The 24,288-nt window shown below is 38.2% G+C and overlaps 1 protein-coding gene across 2 annotated transcripts in view; it reads right to left on the reverse strand.

Annotated features, from left to right (window-relative positions):
* Positions 1-251: 251 nt before the first annotated feature.
* Positions 252-24,288, reverse strand: part of khdrbs2 (KH domain containing, RNA binding, signal transduction associated 2) — an 88,814-nt gene continuing 64,777 nt past the window's right edge. The window contains exons 7-9 of one of the 2 annotated variants that reach the window (XM_036574432.1): positions 6,884-6,966; positions 5,980-6,038; positions 252-1,291 (exon numbers count right to left, since the gene is read on the reverse strand). In XM_036574432.1, coding sequence (XP_036430325.1) covers positions 1,197-1,291; positions 5,980-6,038; positions 6,884-6,966 — 237 coding nt within the window. In that variant the 3' untranslated portion in view covers positions 252-1,196. Of the gene's footprint in view, positions 1,295-5,979; positions 6,039-6,883; positions 6,967-24,288 lie in introns of both variants that reach the window. The other variant, XM_036574431.1, reaches the window with a different exon arrangement.

Genomic DNA, 24,288 nt, shown 5'->3' on the forward strand with positions numbered 1-24,288 from the left:
TAAAGGTAGCAGAAACAGAGCAATCTAAATGTATCCCATTCACTCCAATGAGTGATGAAACATTGTGAATATCTGCCATATTCACATACTTTGTGTATACTGGCTAACACCAATGGCTGAAGGCATTTAGACAGTCTTATTGTAATACGGGTTTGTTCTTACCTCCTGAATCTCCATATCATGCACGGAGTCACGCTAGTGCAAACAAGTCAGAGTTTTTGTTTAATAAGGTCAAGCTTAAAGAATACGTTTAAAAAAGTCAATTTATTGATCTAAACAGTTGGTTTCCATTAACACCTTAAACATTTAAATAACGAATCAAGATTCAATGAACAATTTAGTGCTAGTGTTAAAATTATTTAACAAAGTTGAAACTGTATTAATGCAGCTTCTCTATTGTTACACAAAACGACTCGACAACCTCTCTAAAGTTCCTTTTTGTTAACTTCCTTTGTTACGTAAATGTATATATATGTATGTATATATATGTATATAAAAAAACAAACATATTAGCAGTTTCCTCAACTAAAACAGGCATTTATTACTAAAAACATGTATGTACTTATCTAATTTTACAAAAATGATGTCAGTTCTATTAACAAATTATGGCAACAAAAATTTAACAATTATGGTCACCTATTTAGAGAAGCTTACACAAGGTGCTTTATGTTCTTTTTATTACATATTTATGTACAAATACAGGCTACACACAAAGCAGAGCACTTGTAGGTAGCTACATACATATCTGATTGCTTTCAATCCCAATACTGATATCAAAATCAAATATACAAACTCATTATTTACTGTCATCAAATCAAGAAATATTAAGAAAGATGTTATGTACAATATGGGTGTCTAATACTTAAGGGTAGCAGTTTTTGACTTGGTGAAATGGTAGCCAAGAACAAGGAAGCATCACTTCGTAGGCAACTCCATGCTTTAGATTCCGGGGAGCAAACAAAAAAACATCTAAGTAGCATTCCAATGAAAGTGTTTCGTTTATGCAGGATCCTTGCCAGATCTAGATTGTGTTTCTTAGATGTGTTCTATAAATAAGTCATGTTATCAAAACAAGAGAAGGGACCATATGCTGTAAGCACTTTCTTGCTCCTTAATTAGGGGAGGTTAGATTTGGAGTTCTGTTAGATTATTAAGTCAGGTTGCCAGTAAGGGGAGGTCACCGATTTAGAGCACCTTTAATATCTACCATAGGGGTGTTCTCTGTATCCCCCTCGTGTAAGTCTTGCTGTCGGAGCTTTGCGGCTTGGCCGAGGCTGAGTCCACTCCTCTTCTGCTACAGGTAAAATGACCACAAGACATTATAAGCAGTGAAAATCTGTATCAGTGCCTGAAGAAATCAAACAGACAATGCATCTATTTACCTATTCAGTCATGAACATTTTTAACATGAGCATCTGAAAAAAAGACACCTAAAAATAGACTCATATCATGTCAGCTCATTTAAAAGCTTCATTGTCTGGCAGATGCTGGTAAATTATTTTAACAGCTTGGACTGTGCCCTGTTTTATATACTGCCGTGTATTACTGTACGCATCATTCTTTTACTTGATGTAAAGTTGTGTTCTTGGTTATAGCTGTTGTCTTTTTTGCACATGTCTGAGATTGCAGCTAAAGTGGCTACACTGGTACACAGGGCTGAGTAATGAAGGAATACATGTGAAGGCATTATGTAATAAGGATACAAAAAATGTAACAGTATTTTAATACAGTTCCAGCAGGAACATAATGAAAAATAGGGTGACTAACAGCAGGATTACAGTCAAACCGCATGCATAAAAACGTGCTGCCTTTGCCGAAATTGCTGTTCTGAATGATAAATATGTCAATTTGATTGTGTAGATATGAAGACTTTTTTGCTTTGAGAAGAACAGTGGAGGGAGGGTCCTGCTGCCAGCAGAGAATTCTGACTAACAAGCAGCAGTTTGCAGCCTTTCATTCACCCAATCTACAAAGTTTTTGCTGAGGATATGAGAATCAGGCATTTCCACACTGCCAGATTCTACAGCAGCAAACTGATCTGGAAGTAAACTATTTTATTCTTGTTTGTTGCCTTATAAAACTCTACTGTTTGACTGAAAATAAATCAAACATCGTCAACTTGCCAGATTCTAAACCTGAAGTGAGCTAACATTTACTAACAGCTCCGAAATATGAAAAGAAAGCAAAGTCTTGTGAGTGGCAAAGTTAGTTTCACTTTCACATAAAGGATTTCTTTCTTCAATCACTTTCAAATGATGGTTACAAAATGCTAATATGTGTAAACTATAATTATGTGACACTAAGACATTCAGCTCCCACTTAGTATTCGTGTGATTAATGGCTTTGTAAACATTTTAAACTCACTGACTTCTGTAGACTACTGAAACTGCTAAAGCAGCATCTACCGGTTACACGCAATTGGTGAACACTGAAGTAAACGACAAACCAATATGAAGCCAACCAGTATAGGCCTTTCAGCAGACAGAACACAACTGGTGGCCTGTTAGAGTTTTTAGAATGACCTCTATTTATAATTATTGTTGATGAGGGGTCTCAAAATAAGATATCTACCACATTGATCTTTTGACTTCGGTATAATAAGTAGCATTTTTTAATAAATAAGGCAAAACATGTAGTTTGTAACATGACTTGCATTTGCATAGTTGTTGAACTCTGTAAATTGAATCGGTGATTACTAGTTTCCCAGTGTTTTAGTCTCAGAGCTTTTAGCCTCAGTGTACTAAAATGTTTCATTTTCCTGTTAAGATTTCTCCTGGGGAGCTATCCCTTATTTTCTGTCTTGTAACCCGAAGAGGCAGGTTATCCGAAAGTACGTCAAAAGTAATGATTACATTAATCGTTTGAATTAGGTAATAGATTTAATTTTTAATTCAGAATCTGTAATCTATAATGGAATACATTCTTAAAGTAACCCTCCCAATCCTGCTGGAACATTTACAGAAAGGTTTATTAACTCCTCTTAGGCTCATTATTCAGTAACTACATGGACTGCAATACTAACTGGCTGGGTTATTCTTAGGTTATAGAAGCGTATAGTAAAACCTTTAATCCGCCAGTGAATCCTGGCCATTTAAGGGGTTAATGTGTATATTCCTTGTAAATCTAAACTGAATAAATGAATTAAAATCTCCTGCTTGTTTGAAGGATATGTCCTGTGCTGTGCTCTTAGCAGTTTGGGAAATGGGGTCCTAAATCTCAGGTGTAATTCCTGGGCCAGCTATGGGTATGTTTCAACAAGATTAGATTGAGACTTCTTATCTGACTTAGCATGGACATAATATAGCAATATCAGTATTAAACCTGGGCAAGGATCAAGAACGTTGTTGGCTGATCAAGTGAACAGCAAACATGAGTGTGAAGTTCAGCTCTATCCACATTTGCCTTTGTCCGTTTTCACTTTTCGCATCTGAAGAGTATGCAATGTCACAGTGCCCTAATTATCAGTTAGCAGCGGCTGAGCAGATGAGGCATGAATTCCTGGCTGAGCTCGCACTATGACCCAGCTGTCATATAAATACAGTAGGTGCTGGGAATCGATGCTCCATTAGGCTCCATGAGCGTGCTCAGTGGGCCATCCACAAAACAATCAGCCCACCTTCAGGGCAAGGAACCCTAACGCTCTTTGCAGCTAACTTGATGTTTCCATTGCAGCTTGGCAGTGGGATTCCAGAGAAGACTGGAGAGCAGCATTACTGGCGCTGCTTCAAGAAACAGAAACCTTAATATTCAATCTACTGAATAAGAGTAAACCAACCAAAGCTATTCGCTACAGTAGATGAAATTGGATTGTTTGTCCCCTCACAGCTGCCTGGCTGTGAAAAGCTGGCCCTGACCACGGCACCTCGTTACCATTCAAATGACATTACAAGCGCGGCTCTCACGGCACGGCTGAGATTTCGGTTCCATGTCACAGAATTTTTATGGGGCATAAAATCAAATCATTGCTCTCTTGTTTTTTTTTGTGCCGTCCGCACTGTGAAACTCCAGTGCACGTGTTTGCCGTGCTGCAAAGGGAATGGGCAAGCAGGCACACAGTGTGAAAGTGGCTTCAGTGGAGAACAGCAGAGCCCCTGCCAAGAGCAGCTGGATTTCTGGTTTCAGACGTAAGTCGGTGAGGGCAGCTGTTCAAAAGGCAGAGCAGCGTCTGAAAGGCCACAGTCCCTCTCTCAGCGGGCAGCAAGGCCTCCAGCCCTGCTCTGGCTTCGCTCCCCAATTTCGAGTGCATCTTAAAGCCACCCCTGGAGCAACCCAGCAAGGTAAGATGGCTACCGCAGAGCGTAGCGCCCTGACTGTTTGGCCACTGGCAGAAACAGGAGGTTTTTTTTTTTCTTATCTTTCTGCTGCGAGCAATTTAACACTACCGTGGGAAATGACAGAAGAAAGGCCACATGTACCTGACAAGGGCAACGAGCCATTTCTGAGTTTACGCTTGCTAGCTATGGATGCTAGCACTGTTAATCCTTTAAGAAAGAGGCAGAAAGCAACTATTTCTGCCTTTTAATCTACGCCTCTCCTTTAAGAATGTAAGCTGAACATTCCTAACTCCTTTTAAAACTACGATTTTGAGCAAGCAAATGTTTGAATAGGACTAAACTTCACACTTCAGTTGCTTTTTATTTTTTACTCAAAAGAAAAAATCAATAATTAGCCCCTGGCTATGTGAATTCCATTCTGAATGTGTGCCTTATCACATGACGAATACAGAATACGTCCAACAATAAAGACAGCACGGTGCTTCTTTTATAGTGGTACAAAACACTGTAGCAAATAGAAAGCTCCAGTTCTAGAGGTGTAACAGGGCATTATGACATTGTGATGCAAGACTGTGACAATGCGATGTGGAGACTAGACGTTCTATTTATTACACCATCTAATGTAGTTGTATTGTTTGCAAATCAAAGCTATAGTGTCATTAATAAGTTGTGCAAGAGCATGATCATAGTCATAATTTTCCTTAATTTTAATTTGATTGGAAATAACATAACAATACTGAATGGTGAACCCAATATTGTGAACTGAATCAAAGGCAGAGTGTATCATTATACCCCTATCAAGCTGATTGATTGTACTGCAGCCAAATCTCCTAACTACTCTCAGTGCAGATTGTACTCAGTTAAAGGTGACAGCCAAAGTCTCTGAACATATTACTGACAATACCTCAAAAAAGATTAAAAGTATTAGGTGGAGGACCAACAGCAGGCAGCTGTATATGGTGTGCCATTCACCAAGGTTGACACAGGACCCTGTAAGCTGTTACATACTTCCTCCAGCAAGCTTAAATAAAAAGTTGAGTCCACTAAAGATGACTCATGCTGCCTCAGATAACCCACTGTGCAGTGTGTTTCACTGAGCTGGGCTTTTAAATGTGTAGGGGGTAGGAAAGCTCCCTAAACGACTTGTGGGTGTTACAATATCCATCTGGGTGTTTGGTTATTCTGTATTAATAGCAGTGTTACAAATTAAACAAGAGACATGCCAAGGGACTACTGAGAAACAGTGAAAAGAAAACAAAGCTCCAATGATAAATGTCTGTCACTGCCCATCCTACATTGACAGATTGATTTTGTTATTGTTTCTTAATGCCTCAAAAAGGAATGGCTGAAACTGCCACAGCGTTCGCTCTGAGCTTAAGAAGAGAGCATGGTAAATGGAAATGCTGTACTTTTAAGAATGGGCTGCAATTCAAACGCCTTTGTTATTACAACTAAAAAACTGGCATACATGCAGCAATCCTTAAGCAGAGCTTTAATGCTTATACTTTAATACCTAATATTGCTTTTAACTCCCTCTGCACATTAAGTAGCATGGCTGTTGTTTCTTGTAAATAACAGTCATAAAATCTGTGTGTATCTGCATGTGCATTTCTTTGAATATTTCAAAATCTAATTACAGAGGAAGACACACATTCCTCCCTTGGCTTTCTTAACTCATTACGCAACAAAAGAAATGGGTCTTTACCGTAATCGTTGTAGTTATCATCATTGGTCCCATGTCCATATTCGTAATATTCTGAAACACTGCAATAATACAAAATTATATTTCAGAAAATGGAAAATGCATGCACACCAAACAGGCACTGAATTTACTTAAGCCAAATGTGCTTATCATTTATGGATGTATAAAATATACAACATCAACACATTTACTGCCAAAAGTAAGTAAACTAAAAGATAAAATTGTTATGATGTAATATATTATGTAATATATTTTATTCATATGGAAATTATGTGCAAAATTCAGCACTTTTTTCAGTGTATGGGAGATTGTCATCAAGTTGTGAACATGTACATCATCAGATATATGGAACTTTCTACCGAATTAATTCAAACTGCAGACCCACATTAAAAAATAATAAAAAAACAAGTGTTGTTCAGACTTTAAATATTTGCAAGGATTATGCTTTGATCTATTTAAACCCAAGACATTAATTGAGACAGTAATAACATTTGACTGACATGATTTATCATGTCACTAACAAAATACAGTTTTAGTCTATAGGCGGAGGCTTATTTTAGTCACACCCTGCATTTCAGAGCAGGAAGTGAGACTGCATCCCTGTCCCTCATGGCCACATGGTGAGCAGTTAAATCACAATCACTTCAGAAACATTTGGTAAAGTTTCAGTAGTGTTATGACTGTTTTGGTAGTGACAAAATGGAATATATATTAGTAAAATAAATATAATTAAGGTATAGGATCACTCAAGTGTTTTTAACACTAACTTTGATCCATATATCAAGTTGACGTATACATGTACCATAAAGCACTTGAGTTGCAGAATACTGTAGTAAAGCCGATATGGAATATGACAGAGTAGACAGACTCAGTAAAGAAGAGTGCCATTCTGAATAAGTCTGAATACCTTTTAGACTGGTTGTTGTAGCTGTCGTCGTAAGCCTCGTAACTCTGGTCATCATATTCCCCGTCATATCCGTCATCATAGCCCTAAAAGCACAAAAACACGCAGGGTTAATCTCAACAGAGAAAACTCACATACATCAGGACAGATGCCATCTCCACACAGCACTGTAATTGTTTAGGGTTGAAAAATCAATGTTTAATTACGCTGCGAAAGGATTTCCCTTATAAATATACTCCCAGCGTGAGGGGAGTGACACAGCTGAATCATGTCCAACACAAAATATTGATTGTATGCAGGGACAATTGTTTCATTTGCCATGTCGGAGAGAGCGAGGTTAGCAGTTGACCCCCAGCCCAGATTAATACAGTATCGCTGACAGCCACAACAATAAATACCTTATCACTTAATAAGACGCCTGTCCAACTTATTTACATTAAAATGTGGCTGGTGCACTCTTAAAAACAGAGGTTCTTAAATGGTTCTTGGCTTGGATATATGGTTCTAGGGAGAAACCTTTTTATTAGTACACAACTGTTACATTGTGTGGATGTTCTTTAAACTTAAAAAAAGGTTCATCAGTTTTGCTTTGAATGATCCTGTAAATTAATGTTTACTTTATTACAACAAATGATTGAACATTCCATTTTATCACTAACAAAATAATCATATCACCTCCAAAACTTTAGTAATTGTTTCAGTAGTGACTGTTTCAGTTGTGATGATTTTAGCTAATTTTGATAGCTGTACACACATAAAATCATAATATTTTTCATTAAAACACAAAAACATTTACTTAATTGCAGAACATGTGTTTCGGTAGTGACAATTCTTAGTGTAACACTGATATTCAAACCTTGTATATATTCAGACAAATTTACTTCAAAACAGTGGAATCTAACTGCTCACCTTCTCACCATGAGGGACAGAGATGTAGTCTCACTTCCTGCTCTAAAATGCAAGGGTATGGCTAAAATAAGGCTCCGCCTATGGACTAAGTCTCTTTGTGTTTTGGCAATGACATGAAAATGTGGGACAGCATTTTTTAATAAAAGTTTTTTTATTTATAAATTAAACTCATGATAAATCTAAATGTTCCAATGTCACTTTAAAAGAAATCAAAAAGATCATTTAAAAAACAACAGAAAAAACGCAAAAAAAGGAAGTATTATTTTCACAAGTTAAAAATCAGGGTTTAGAGTTTAGGACTGACACCTCCCAAAAGAAAGTACCCTATAAATGATGATTTATAATGTATATATTTAGATTATTACTATCTCAATTAATGTCTTGGGTTTAAATAGATCATAATATAATCCTTGCAAATATCTAAGGTCTGAATACATAGTTGTTAATTATATTGTTTTTTAACTAATTTGGTAGAATGGTCTAGATACAGAAGTGATTCTTTCAAGTGGTTCTTCTATGACATGCATCTTTATTTCATAAACTACCCCCCCCCCCAAAAAAACTTATCTATTTATGCAATAACCAATAAACAAAATAAATAAATGATCAGATCCCTTCTGATTTGATGGCACAAGCTTTATTTTGTACTTGACCTTGATGGAACAGCATAGAAAAGCTGTCTTTATGCTGCATTTTGTCTAATCAAACCCTTAATACTACCCAGACCAGACAGTTTGTTAGCAATGTAGCACCACAACAGAGGCCATCCATTAATGACCACCAATACAAGCACTGGACTTTAATGAGATTATATCATTAAAAGGAAATTGGTAGAAAATTTTTGGCTGACATAATTTATACCACAAGCATGTTCTCAGATGCTCTGCTATGGTTTTAAATGTGTAAATGAAGTGTAATCTGCAGAGTCTGGTCCTCTGAGATCCCACTGAAAATATTCAAGTGCTTTTTTTATTGAAACAGATTTGCCTCATGCAAGCGACATCTTAGCACCCCAAAAACTGGTCATTTTCTATTATTAAAAATGTTGCTAAAAATGTTTTAAAAAAACAAAATAAGAATATAGCCGCAAGCGGCAATGAGCGGGTCCGAGCACTAATAAGCCCAAGAAGCTCTCATGCACTTTGAGCCAAGCAGGCCCAATCAGGCCTAATGCAGTTTGGGCCTTCGAGTCAGAGAGGCTGAAAAGAAGTCTGAGTTAATCTAAAGGCCTTCATTTGTCATGAACAATGCAGGGGGCTTTAAACCTAATATATGTTTACATTTCAATTTACTGATCTACAAAGGTTTGAAGAAATACATGAGTAATGGTAAGATTTCTGTCTTTGTTGCGTTTGCAAAGTATTTTGTTTCTCCATGTTAAAGCCTTTGATAAGCATGACATAAACAGACCCAATGGACCCATAAGGGCCCTTTTAGCATAAAGGACCACAGTGAAAGTGGGTCAGAATTGGTCCAAAGGTCTCCACATGTTATGAAAATTGATCAGGGACATTCATCAAAGATGTTCTCTGAGTTTTATTCAGATTGACCTCTTGACCTTGGTATAATAAGCTGTAGTCTTTAAATGAATAATTCAAAATACCAGAAAAGGAGTCCAATTTATGACACAACATGTAATTACAAAGTTATTCAGATCAGTGAACTGAATCAAATGACACCTCTTATTTATCTGTAGACTTTGTAGTGTTGTTGTAACAACACTTTTAAAGATTTTAGGTGTTTTTCAGTGCTAAAGCGCCCCCTATTGGTCAATCAGGATCAAATTTTGCAAGCCATATCAGAGTCTCAATTTATAAACATATTTACAATTTTGAGATTATCGGACCAAGGACTGATGAGTTATAGCAATTAAAGCTAGCAATGCTATGGCTGCAATGATTTAGTGATGGAGGGAGACCACAATGAGCAAAAAATGGAAAATGTGCTGGATAATTATTTACCTAGAGAGGCTACAGAGTATTTCTAGACCAGTTTTGAGAAGTTAGCTTCAAATTCCACGGACTAGTTCGAAAAGTGCTAATTTCAAACAGTTAACGATTGAAAAAAAACTATGCACTTTTTTTAAAACACTTCTAATGAAAAAATGGTTTGGAACACTGCACTGCATGAGGGCATCTAAGTTATTTGACCAAAAATGTACAAGATATACTTGATTTTCAGTAATAGCGCCCCCCAGTGGCCAAATATTTTGAAACTTCACAGGTTGTTAGAGGATGGTGAGATAGTAATAGATCAAGTATCATGAGGATTGGCCAATGCTAAGCCTGTCAAATGGCTGCTGAAAGCTTATTGGCCAATGGCGGCCATAAATTTAAATATTTCGAAGTGTCCTGAAAGATTCACTTATAGTCTTTGTAATAGATGGTACTTGCAAAGTTTCAACTTGATCGAATGTACGGATGCTGAGAAACAGCTATGTAGCATTTACAGCGCCCCCTAATGACCTATGCGCACAAAAATTGATAGATGTCCTCAGAGTCTCTTTAGGAATAAGCCTGTCAAGTTTAAATTTTTTGGGTGAAGGATTCTCGAGTTTACAGATTTTTCAATTAAATAAGAATTATTTTGATTTTTCCAGAAGGATCAATTTGCATATGGCAGCCATTTTGATTACAAAATTAAAAATGTGCTGGATAATTATTGATGTTCAGACTGTCTTGAATTTTTTGACACTAAAAACATGAGGATAGGATGAAAACTGAAGGACAAGTTCGCAAAAGTAGTTTTCGCATATTATGCAAATTAGCTCAAAATCTAAGTAGGCGGAGCTTAATGGTCCAAATTACAAAGTTGTTTTGTTGTACCCAAGGAATCAGGAAAAAATGTGTCTTGTCTGTCAAAAATCTGGGGAAGGAGTTAAAAAGCCAAACCCGTTGTGTTGCACAATAGCGCCACCTTTAGGCCGATTGGGCTCATGTCGCGCGCCTGAGTAGCGGGAGGGACTACTACCTATTGACCAAGTATCATGTCTCTGGGACTTACGGTTTGGTCTGGGCGATTCGTTTTATCGGAGAAAAAGAAGAAGAAGAAGAAGAAGAGAAAAACTCAAACTAACAAAACTAACAAAAAACTCAAAAACTAACAAAAACAATAGGGTCCTACGCACTTGCGTGCTTGGACCCTAATAAGACACAAGCTGTTGCAGTGTCTCCTGATTACTCCTCATGTATACACAGCATTAAGCTGTTAAGCCAAGAATTTTCCCATATTAAAGGGCCCACATTATGGGCAACCACATTTTCAACACTTTTCAGAAATAACAGTCTGATGTAGCATGTAATTACTGTTAACATGTCAAAACACAATGTTTAATCCCCAGTCAATGCAGTTCATTCGAGAAAAAGCAGCATGTTTACAAGTTATTGTTATTGTGATGTCACAAAAATCTACACATTAACATACACTCACCTATTCATTTTACAGCTGTTTAGCCCATGTGTTCACACAAAATGTATAAGGAGACTGCTTTTTAAACAAGGCACAATACAGGGCAGCCATTCAGAATAGAGCTCATTTACATATCACTCTTAAAGGAACAGTAACAAGAAACGGTCTGTTTAATTTAAAGGATAAATAGAGGAGATAAATAGAGGAAATTGCCATGTAAAAATGAAGTATGACTGTTTTTGTAACATAAAATCACATATATGTTGTAAGCAGACAAAATATAAGAAAAATGTAGGATATGGAGCCCTTAAACACTTGTGTCATATTTCGCCATGTCTGCAAGTAAATATTCTCATGTTACTAAAGAGCTTGACATAGTATGCAAATATTTTTTCAAGTTTCAAGATGTATTATTCACTTCTAGTCACACTGAATATAAGGAGTATTTCATCCCAGACTGTTTTTGAATAAGACTTTAAATCTAAGGGCTAAAGAGAGGTTGGAAGATATATTGGGAAATGGAACTGTTATGGTACATTAAACTACATGAGCAAAAAGTAGAATATGGGCCCTTTAATATCTCACTACAGAGTCACTGCAACTCACTGCAAAAGCAAAGGCTTAAAAAAAACATCACCTCTAAAATGGCCTATATGCACATTTGCTGCGGTCTCTGAGAGTGAACTAATCCTAATGAGGCTGCTTCAGCATTCCTGAGTATGGGTTTGAATTCATCAATAGTCATGTGGAGCACCCTGCCAGCTGAATGGGGGACTAAAATGTCCATTTATATACTAAAGAGATTCCACAGGAATTTCATTCAAAGTCCAGAAATAAGAAGTTAAATGGGAGCATTTTAAGTGTGCAAGCATTTTTGCATAAGTGCATACAATTTTCTAATCTTTTCTAAGTACACTCAAATGCGCACCAAACGGTCAGGCAGTACAAGCCTTCACTCACAGCCATGGTGGCACAATCGTGAATGTGAGTGTTATCAGAGACTACAGGTACAGCAGTTTTTGATCTAAAGAGTTTTTGATGTGTGTTCACTGTCAGTCATACCCACATCAAACTCGGTTCCTTCAGATTCTGCCACTCCTGTAAGGTTGAGTGTCCTAACCCCTTAGAGGTGGCCGTAATTAACAGCATGTAAACTCTGCTTCATGTTTGTGAAGGTCAACAGCATTTCAATAAATCCCAATGTGATGAAACGACTTCAGAGGAAGTCAGGCTCCTCCTCTGTCAAGTGACACTGAAATGAATGCAATACATCCCGAATAAGGGCTTAGGCACTGTCTCGTTTCTTGTGCTGGTATTTATGTGTAGCCTCTCAGGAGCACGTCCGCAGCACCAGTCTGAACTTTGGCTAATTATTCACGAGGCATAAGGCCAACATTTATAATTGCGTAAGCCTTAATGTAAAGCTAAAGCTAGTGAGTGTAATGAATAAGCAAGGCAGGCGGTGCCGCTCCTGCTGAGAGGAATACATGCACACTCTGGCTCCCAGTCGAGCTGCTGGGCTGCTCTGAAAGTGCTTAATCCTTTGCTGTCACTGCTGCATTTATTTTTGGCACTCCTTTTCTTGTCACTGTTCCTCCTCCCCCTTTTTCCTTTGCATTTTTCTCAGGTAAAGACATGTTCTTATCACCTTATCTTTTTCTAAACATCTGATGGTAAAGGCATCAGATGTTCAAAGCTTTCCTTTATATCCGTCATCTTGCTGTGGATTAATCCTCGTGCTGTCTCTAAAACCTGCCACACCGCAACATAGGCTGCATTTCAATTAAGTTAACGTCCAAAAAAGAAAAAAAAAAAAAATAACAAGAAAAGAAAAGAACCACAGATTCCTACTGACAAATGCTATACTCAAATGTCAAAAACTGTTTCTTCCTTGGTGCACGCTTGTCTAGCAAATGTGTGCCCTCATGCCGTTGGTGTAATGCATTTCCACAAGTGGGGTTAAATAGTGATGGATGTTCAAGAAAATTTCCATTCCCCAAAAAGGATACGTTTCAAAAAAATGCAATTACAGCACTATGGATTACGTTGACAAGAATAACGCTTCTTCACTGGCTGAATCCACGATGAAGTGCGACAGACTTTAACTGAGTCATAACCTACGCTGCACTCAGTGCTTTTATAATTCAGAGATTAGCAGAAAATTCTTGCCTCTTTTGATTAGGTCTAATCTGTTGGAAAGACCTCGTCTGGCAAAGAGAGCAATTTAGGCCCTGTCTTTTTCCCTTAACAACATTTAAATTCCCCTCTGGCTCGGTTGTGGTTTTATGAGTGTGAACACGGATTAGACTAAATTAAAGTTAAGGATTATGTCAGGGATTAAGTTGTTTAAGCGATCTAACACAGAAACCTTGCTCTATTAGCTCTCTCTCATAATGAAAGGGTCGCCGACCTGCGCACTCATTCTAATGGACCGTTTTGTTAACACTGCACATTTTAAACAGCAAAGTACCGAAACAGCAGTGGGTTTAAGTCACATTTGCGGATGTGTCAATCACGCTAATACCTACAGCTCTCAAAAGGGATCTTCTTCAGAAGAACAGAAAGCACTAGTGTTCTGACATCCTCATTTGGTTGGATCATTTCACTGACTGAAAACGAGCAGCTTTTTTCACTATGTGACCAATATGACAATATCATGGAATCTCTGAGTGTACTTTTGACTGCCACACAGTATTTGTTGAAATGCTTCCATTACATCAGGCAAATAAACAATTCTTTTAAAGTGCACTGACTTGAACATGATGGGTAAATGCTGTCAGGACAGCACAGCTGGAATAAACGTTGCAGAAAAACAGGCCCCAACAAGAATGTACTGCCTGATACTGGATAACACTGACAATTTAATACTGTAGGCCATGTGAACTCACTGGTCACTTTATTATAACCCCCTACATTAAAGCTCCACCTTGCTAATGTTCAGAAAGTATATTTTTTCATGCGCAATTTAACTTTCCATCCTCTGGCTCTTCATCAGTTGTCAGTTTCTGACCCCAGAGTGGCTCTTGGCTGGATGGTGCACTACTTATCTTTGCTGACATTGAATTTAAGGCTGCACTATGTAAGAACTGTTTCGTCAAATTGAAAGAGGTAGCATTACTTCGTCAGGAAGAAAAAACACTCTAAAATATGGTATGCAAGCGCTGTTTCAAGTCACCCTGCGAAGCCTGAAAATAATCTAAAGGCCACAGGCTTTGGGTTAGACTTTTTTCAGAGTTTTACGGACCACATCATGCATCTTTGTGTAACAACGGCACATGCACAGACTTAAAAAGAAGTTTTGCCTCGATGTTTAGGTCTCAAATGTGGTATAATCAACATTATACTGATGAAGATATGATTACAACATTTGGGCATATTCAAATTTTGATGTAAAATGAGCGCAAATTTCACCAACGGTTTTGTTATTCATCAGTTTCACCTCTGTCATATCTGTATTAAAAATGTCTGGTAGAAGTGCATGTAAATTTAATATTTTAACAGCCTGAAAAAGCCTGATTTGCATTTGCAAATAACTGAACAATAACATTAATAATATCAGCAATAACAGCAAAAATAGAAAATAACAATGATAACGCTGCTAGTTTTGCACTACTTATATAGAAAATTAACTACCTCTCAAATACAAACATAGCTTACCTAGCACAGTACAAGCCCAAGTAGCCAGTGTTTTATTAATCACACTACACAATTACATGCCTTTATTTGAAAAAAGGCTATGGCATTTTGTTCAAGACACAGTTTATTATTTTCAGTCATTGTAAGTTTAATACTACAAAGCTATTTAAGCTCTGCCCAGTATGGGGGCAGTGCACTCCCTGCTCGACCCCAAACTCTGCCTATGAGAAAAACCATTGGCTCGTGAGCTGCTGAAAACTTTTGTTTTATGGCTTACCATCAAAACTTCTGCATGAATTAGGGCGTGCGTCATGTAAATTATATATATATATATATATATATATATATATATATATATATATGTGGGTAAATTGGGGTGTGTCTGTTGCAAACACTATGTAAAGGTACTCATGCATGGACGCTTGTTTCCACGCACAGAAGCTGATTCACTAATTGCGCTTGAATCACTGCTTGTTTCATCATCATAGGACACCATAGGACAGCCAGACACAGAGTAGTTCGAAGACTCAAATCTGTGCTCTTTTCTTCTGGTGAATAAAGGATAATCTGTTTTAAATATCGAGACTCTGATTGAAGCATCGGAGTGGCTGCTGATAGAAGTCATCACATCACTCATCAAGCTCTCCTCTGTTTGTTTGTTTTTTTTTCAGTTTTAACCTAACCAGTGTATGTGACCGTGAGGTCTAATGACCTATTGTAATGTCCAATTGTAGACAGAACCCTGGCCTTTCACTTCTTTGACCTTAACACAGACTTACAAAGCACAATGCATTAGGAAAGCAGTCTCTAGTTAATGATGCCTGATCCTTATATTTCAACACTCATTTGGAAATCCAATTAACTCTGGACTTATTGAGCAAGCTAAGGGGAAATAAATCAAGTGTTAACACATGGGTGGAGAGCCCTGCTAGTGTAATTAGGACAGCAGGCAGGCGAAGGCCCTCAATACTGTGCTCCATTATCAATTGACAACCAGCACCCCCCATGACAGTGACTGATCCTCATATGAGGCTGCTACAGAATGCCTCCTCCTCAGCAGAGAATGGGAAAGAAATGGGGACTTTGAGAGGCTTCTGTCTCTGATAAATATTCTTACTGTTTGGTTATTAGATGGAGCTCTTTTTGTGTTTTCTTGGCTCTGCTCTACCCTTTCCCTCTACTTCGTTTTTGCATTTTAGTTTAAAAATACGAGAACAAGAATACCCTTGATATGTTTATGTTCCCCTTAGCAAACCAAGCTTAATTATGCTTCCATTGTAAGGATAGTAAATGGTTTTCTCAGCTAATAGGTGCATACAGAAGAGTCTGTTTTGCATCATAGAAAATAGACTTCAAGTATTTTGCATAAAGTATAAAAATTGTATTTTGCATTCCCTATAAATAATCAGTAATAACTATTGGGTACAGTGGTTACTACTCAAAATACACTCTTAAAACTAAAAGTTCCTGCATTGTTTTCAGCTTGGATGTACAGTTTTAAGAAAAACCTTTCATCGGTGTAGAACCTTTACATTATGTAAAGATTCTTTAAACGTTAAAAAGGTTCTTCGCACTCATATATTATTTACAAAAATAGTTCTCTAAAGAACCTTCCACTGACAAGTTCTTTAAGGAACTGTGGCATGCGCCCGCCTCTCGCGGCCTTCATCGTCGGGGCCTGAACATCCAGCGGCAACGAACACCGGCGAGGACGGCAGGGAGAGAGCCGCAAGTGTGGAGGGGGCGGAGCGCAAAACCCGAGCACCGCCAAGTGACCCGAGTGACGCGAGTCACGGCGGGAGGAGGAGGAAGATGACGACGGTGCCGGCAACGAGAGGCACGACAAGGAGCGAGTCCCGAGCTCCGCCGCCCGAGCCCCGCCCCTGGTACGCAGTGAAGCCACTTCACTACACCTCGCATTCGACCCGGGCGGCCAAGCTGCAAGCTGGGGCGGTGAGGAGGAGGCAGAGCGGCGAGCTCTCGTTCTCTCTCAGCTCAGGAGCGCCTTTTACAAGAGCTGAGAGGGAACAGAGCGGGAGAGAGAGGGACAAGCAGCAGCAAGAGAAGACGGAGTACAGAGCTGAAAAGCTTGAGTAAAAGACTGAAAAGTCTAGTAAGTTAGTTGAAAGCCACTGAAAAGTGGCCAACGTAGCATAGCGTAGGTTTAGTTTAGGTTTGGTTGAGTTTGTGTTTATTTGGTGTGTAATTAAAGAAATATGGCTGCTGCAACCCTGAACCCTGCCTTGAGCCTCCTTGAGCCCGGGGTAGCACATGCTGTGCTACAGGAACCAAAAGTGTTTTTTTCTAAGGCATCGCTACAAAGAATCCTTTCTTTTTTTTTAAGAGGGCACAAAACCAAAAAAGACAGTCTCCTCCCTCACGCATCTATGAGATTATGGTGTGACTGTATTTGCATCCAAGGGTACAATTACTGTCTGAAGCTGCTAATTAATCTCAAATTAAATAACTGCAGAGCTTCTTCTTTCATTCAAATGCTGGTGAAAAGTCGTATAATTTAATTACTGATTTTTGTTTTCACAAATAAACATTAACAAGCCTGAGATTTGCTGTAAGGCTCTCTACAAGATTTCTTTCCAAATAACAACCACACAAACTCAAATGCAAGAAAACAAAGGAGCAAATAAACTATATATTCAATATATTCAAATATATGTTGATATATTAGAAACATACAGGCTGCACCACCAGTTTATATTACACAAATGGTGTTTTTGTTTTCCTCAGTGAAAGTTTGTGAACATGTATGTGCTCATTAATGTAGAAAGACAATGAGTAATCATCCAGGTGTAAAGGATGTAAAATGACATCAAGGTAATGGAACAGTCTCTGCCTCGGGCAAACAATAACATATATAATTGAATCAAGTCAATTATAGTGGGTGACCAGCAGCCAGCTTTTAATTTGATTTTTGTCATAATTGAAAGAGATTGCCCTGTTTTAATTAAAAAGTTATATGATGTTAGCTCATTGAAAATCTCCAAGGATACCTCTCGCTCATCTGTCCATGAATAAACACATGCATATTCATGGCCCTCAAAAGTATTGGGACTGAATTATGAACACCTCGTCTTGCTTGACAGACAAACAGCATTAAACCTGCCTGAGTTAATGAATGTGCATCTAAGCTTCAGGAGCTTTAGAAAACTAATAACACCATCCAGTAATAACAGCAATGGAGCTGTGTACTGTAAACCAAACACTACAGATATTCACTTTAGTTTCCAGTTATGGAAGTTACTAAAGCTCCAGTCTTGATTCCTGTCATTTTCTGAGATAAATGAACACACTAAAATGTCACTGGCAGTTTTGGCAGTGATTTTATATGTAATGTTTAGGGCATTGGGGCAAAAATTGGTGGGTGTAGGGGGGTATTCCCACACTTTTTGAAATTATGTAATATCCTGGTAATGGTGTAGCAGAATTGTTTTTCGATGCAGAAAAGCAAGAAGTGACTGAAAATCATTTTTATGTTAATATGTCAGTGTTTCAATTTTCACTTTATTAGACCACTCAATATCGTAAAAGTACAATATTTTACATTAAATATTTTAAATGTTAGTCCCAAGCTAATAAGCACTGTGATTTTAGTCCCTGCTTTCGATTTTGAGATAATTAGGGAGCTATATTTTCAGAGGATGTGGGAATTTCAAGGGTCGTCCCTCATTGTAGACTTGCATCTTTAATTTATATTTTACTTCATGCAATATAATCAGTATTAAAGTGAGTACTCGCTCCAGTCTGTTGTATATACTGTTCGATACCTGTGTGTACTGAATTGAGAGGCTCATACTGAACGATACAATACATTCTACTGTTACACACCTCGTACTGTTTCACATTTCCATCACGAGTGGCCTACAGAGAATTCTGGAGATGGTCCTACAGTGCTTACATAAAAAAATGATCCAATGCAAAAGTGCACAACACACAACAAACACAGTTGCTGTTCATTGGAGCTAAGTAGTCTACAGGACAACCTCTGCCAGCCATTTTAACATCTGCCAAACATGGTCATAGCCAATTACCAAAGCTAACTTTTTGCTGTATTGCATCTGCTTCGATATTAACAGCCTCTAAAACTCAGACAGGCCTGAAATAAGAAACGATGCCTAGAGCCTTTTGGTATTCAGTCTGTCTCTGAGAGTATGAAATTATTAAACAATCTTCTTGAGGTGTATGTCGTACATCTGTTTTATTAAAGGAAGGAGTTCTGCATGGAGAATTCCATTTCCATAATTAGTTCACCTCAGAAATGTCAACTCAGCGCTGTAAGCGAACCTATTGTTAAAAAACAATTACTGGAGTGGGGAGAGCCTTCCTTTGAAATAGTGCAAGAAAAGCCATTTCCTAATATTTTCCAAACCCACAATCAAATCTTCTCTCCATGCGAAGCAGTCTGTGCATGTGAGGCAGTACAGTCCAACACAAGAGCCTTTTCCATATTCATTGACCTCTTTCATTAATATACTTTTACAGCCTATACCACAGTAAAGAATAAAAAGCAGAGCTTCGCTATGATTAAATGCTATATAAGCAGAACTATGCTGTGATTTTATGCTATCTAAGCAGAGATTTACTAGGATCCTGTTGTTTATTAATAGCACAAATTCCTAGACAGAGAGATATGCATGTGTGATGGATGTTATGCAAACTGATGAGACTTTTGCCAATATCTAAATCTTTTTATTACATTTTTTCTAAACAATAATCTAGACAAAGTTCCACAGATAACTCTGCAGTGACAGTGCAGCAACCCATTCAAACTGAGCCGCTGCTTCAATTAACCGTGATAACATCAGCTTAGATTCTCAAGTCACCTGCAAAACTACACCACAAACAACACTAACAAAGACTAAAAGTGACATGAATACACAAATATGTTCCTGCCCACTGAACCTTGTCAAGTTATGTGAAAGTAGAGGCCTACCGTTTGTAAGACCTTTCTGCATTTGTGAAACAAACAAGTCAAATTCAAACTTTCAAACTGTAGTTATTTGAGTTATAAATACACAAGTGAATGAATCATACCATTTCATTTAACAGATGTAGAGAAAAAACTCTAAACCTGAGCAAATGTCCAAATTTTGAGCCATATGTGACCGTATGTGCCCATACTTCAATGCCTTACTCTTATTACTATATAACATTCATACAGTACTATTTATTTTTCATTTTTCAAGTGGAGATTTGATATAAGATGATCCACTTGGAGAAAACGGGATTCCTAATAAATGTGCAAGACCTAGAAGACCCCCAGAAGTGTCACAATCAGAAGAACAGCACTTTGACAGAAAATCAAGATCCACTCTTGCTTCAGATATAAAAAAATCCATATTTTTCTGTTCATCCCCTGTGAGAAGACTCAACGCTATGGTTCTGAAAGGATGTGTAGCTGTCAGGAAGCCCTTACTGAGAAAATGAAATAGACAAAAAAGACGAAAATTTGCAAATCAAACACAGAAGCTGCTGGTGTTCTCAGAACAACAGACTGACCACCCTAGAGTCCAGATCTCAACATTACTGAATGTGCAACCAACTTCTAAGACTGAACTTTGGAAGTGTGAAACACATCCCTGTTGATTTCCTTAAAAAAGTGAAAGTAAGTCTCCTCAAAAGAATGGAAGCTGTAATAAAGGCAAAAGGTGGACACACTAAATAGTGACAAATATATTTAGTTATTGAGACTTCTGTGCAATTTTCTGTTAAATATATGTTTTATTCCCTATGCTTAAAAATGAATAACTTGCAGGTAATGGCTGTTTTGACTAGAAATTAAATAAATGAGGGGTGGTCTCTGACTTTTGCACAGTACCGTATTAGTTTCATAGTACTTATCAAATCATTTATAGCATTTACTAAGTAATAAGTCTTAAGATTAACTGAATAATAGGCTAGTATAGTAGAGTTACAGTAGTTTTGAACCTAATGTCTATCAGCAGCATCTATATCATATGGTCGATTATCACGGACAATAATTTTGTGGCGTTTCCTTAGACTTGGTAAAAACCAGAAAACTCACTAATTAAAACAAACATATTATAGGAGCTGAAGCATCTGCCCATTGGCTTCTATTATAAGTGCATCTTATGTTGATGGATCTGTCAGATACTGTTCATAGAGATTAGGTAGTACAATGCCGACTATTAAATATTACACTGAGAAGTGGACCAGTCTAAAAAAAAGAAGCCTTGCTTTCTACAGTACAAGGACAAAACTAAAACTGGTTTACTGTTTCCATGAAACCCACTCATGTGACAGTAATGAAATAACAGCTAATTGCCAACCCTACACACTGAGATCTGAACTTATAAAGGCAGAAAGATGACTTCTGCACTTGCATTTTTAAAACCTACACTCTGATGCTGCTAGAGAGGGATGGGATGGCTCAAACAGAGAGGGGTATCTGTGTGTGTTACAGCAGAGTGATAAGCACTCTGAACAAACCCTTCTGCCGTGTGAGTAAAGCTGCAGCGCTCAGAGTGAGGAGAGGCGGTATTGTGATAGAGCCGGGTTGATCTACATAAGAACCATGATTAGCAGGATTCAAAGCCCGTCAATCCACAAAAACACAAGAGCACAACAGTGACTGAAAACTCTCTGTTTATTCATGAGCATTCATTCTGCTGGCCTGGGTGAGTAATGGGTGTGCAAATCTTTAAGGACTCCAGCATTTTTTTTTAGCCTAATCTCTATAGCACACGGTTGATTAACATAGAAAATAATTTTGACTTAAAGCATACTTATAATATAATAAGGATGTCTTGAATACAATAATTTTGTCCACACCAACAGGCAAGTGACTTCTAATAATAATTCTTACAAGCAAATTTTGAGGTTTTCAGCTCTTTTTAAAGGGAAATTTGGCAAACTATATGGCAAAACATATGTATACACCTGACCATCACACCCCAAAATGAGCTTTTTGGACATCCTGTTCTAAAACCATATATAGGCATTAACATTGAGTGCCCTCTGCCCTTGGTGGCTATAACAGCCTCCACTCTTCTATAAAGGCTTTCCACAAGATTTTGAAGTGTGTCTGTGGGAAAGAGTATTTGTAAGGTCAGTCACTGATGTTGGATGAGAAGGCCTGGCCCACAATCAACATTCTAGTTTATCCCAAAGGTGTTCAACGGGGTTGGGGTCAGGGCTCTGTGCAGGCCACCGGAGTTCCTCCACACCATATTCATCAAACCATGTCTCTGTGAAGCTAACTTTGTGCACAAGACCACAGTCATGATAGAACAGGAAAGGACCTTGTTGTTGTCACAAAGTTGGAAGCATACAATTGCCTAAAATATCTTTATAAGCTGTAGCATTAGTATTAACCTGCACTGGAACTAAAGTGCCAAGCCAAAACCCTGAAAAACATCCTCAGACCATTATCCCTCCTCCACCAAACTAGCGCTGGCACAGATTTGCCCATCATACTGCCAGACAGTAAAGCCTGACTCATCATAGAGAACGTTTCCACTGCTCTTGAGTCCAGCGGCGACTTGCTTTACACCACTCCAGCCGACGCTTAGCATTGCGCATAGAGCATGTTAGGCTTGTGTTTTGGTGCATGGCCATGGAAACCCATTTCATGAAGCTCCTGGTTCTGATGCAACAGAGAATTCATTTTACAAACTTCAACACTCTGCGGCCCCACTCTGTGAGGGTTTTGTGGGTTACCATTACGTGGTTGAGCTGTTGTTGCTCTTAGATGCTTCCATTTCACAATAATATCACTTACAGTTGACTAGGGCAGATCTAGCAGGACAGAAAGTCCACAACTGACTTGTGGCAAAGGTAGCATGACATGACATGGCCATTCTACTGCCAGTGTTTGTCTATGGAAACTGCATGGCTATGTGTTAGATTTCACACCTATTAGCAAAGGTTGTGGCTGAAACACCTGAACTCACACGTTTGGCCATATAGTGTGCACAGCAACAAACTGCACAATACAGATGCAGTAGACAGAGACTAGGTTGAAATATTCTGGAGCATTTGTTCAAAGTCAGAATAACAAAAAGATCCAGATAGACGCTACTTGAAAAAAATGTTATATTCTGCTTCTACTTCATCATGTTGTAGCTTTGACTCATTGTTTTCCCTCAGTGCTAATATCTCTATGACTTTGCTGTTATGCACCAAAATGAATCAGTTCACCCTAAAAGGTGCAATGATGGCCTTTATCACAGTGTCTATTTCATGAGAGAAGCTGACAACTTGACAGAGCACATCAATCATTCAAAGCCCTGCAGACAGTCTGTAGCTGTTAGAAAATTGGCTTCTTCTGCCTTACTGTACTCAAAAACTACTACATAGCAAGCATTTAGTTATGAAACTGTACCCAGTGTACTGCATGGAGAACTCACTCCCCCAGACCCCTGGGGATGTCTCTTCTTTACCGTTATTCAAAGCCTCCTTTTTCTCCTTCTGTTTTCACTCTTCCTCCTGTCTTTGAATACACTGTTTGTGTGGATGCTGCCACAGCCTGTATGTTTGCTCTCCCTTGTTGCTAAATGTGCTGTTATGTATAGTCTTGCTTATTGTCCTGTCTTGTTAAAGTAACAATAAAAGGCCACCGAGGTGTGAAGTATAATTCTATTCTGTTAGTTTGCTCAAAATAGTAGTTTGTGACACAATAAGCATAAAAATGTACACATTTTTAGCTTTGTCAGATCATGTGCTTTACAAAATAAATTTTTATTACTTTCAATAATTCAATAACATTATTTTCATCATGCCTTCCGTCCAATGACTGCTGGGATAGGCTCCAGCTCACCCTCGCGACCCAAAAGGATAAGCGGCTTAGATGATTGTGTGTGTGTGTGTGTGTGTGTGTGTGTGTGTGTATTTTCATCATGACCTGTCCAGGGTGTTTCCTGCCTCCCGCTCAATGATGGCTGGGATAGGCCTCAGCTCCCCCCGTGACCCAGAAGGATATGCGGCTTAGAAAGTGTGTGTGTATTTTCATCATGTAAACACCGGACCATGAATCTAAACATGAATCTAAGATTAGATTTATGCATCTAAACATGATGCCGTGATTTCCATAAGGTGAACACAAATCAGTTTTCATCACTGATGTCCACTGAAGCAACAATGCATGCATGTTCCACCAATTAACCATTCTACTTATAATGGTCCCACAGTATAAATAAATAAAGTATTCAGACCTTAGATATCCACAAAGATTGTGTTATGACCTATTCAAACTCAAGGCATTAATCAAGATCAAAATGAATATATACATAATATAAGTTAAATATATACAAAATCCTAATTTATAGGGTATTTTCTATTGTAAGGTGTCTGTCCCAAACCCTAAACCTTACGTTTCATACATACATACATCATCTAAACCGCTTTTCCTTCTGGGTCGCGGTGGGGCGCTGGAGCCTATCCCAGCTGTCACTGGGCGGAAGGCAGGATACAGTCCATCG

The sequence above is a fragment of the Colossoma macropomum genome, unplaced genomic scaffold (assembly GCF_904425465.1).
Source record: "Colossoma macropomum unplaced genomic scaffold, Colossoma_macropomum, whole genome shotgun sequence".
In the NCBI taxonomy this organism is placed as follows: Eukaryota; Metazoa; Chordata; class Actinopteri; order Characiformes; family Serrasalmidae; genus Colossoma; species Colossoma macropomum.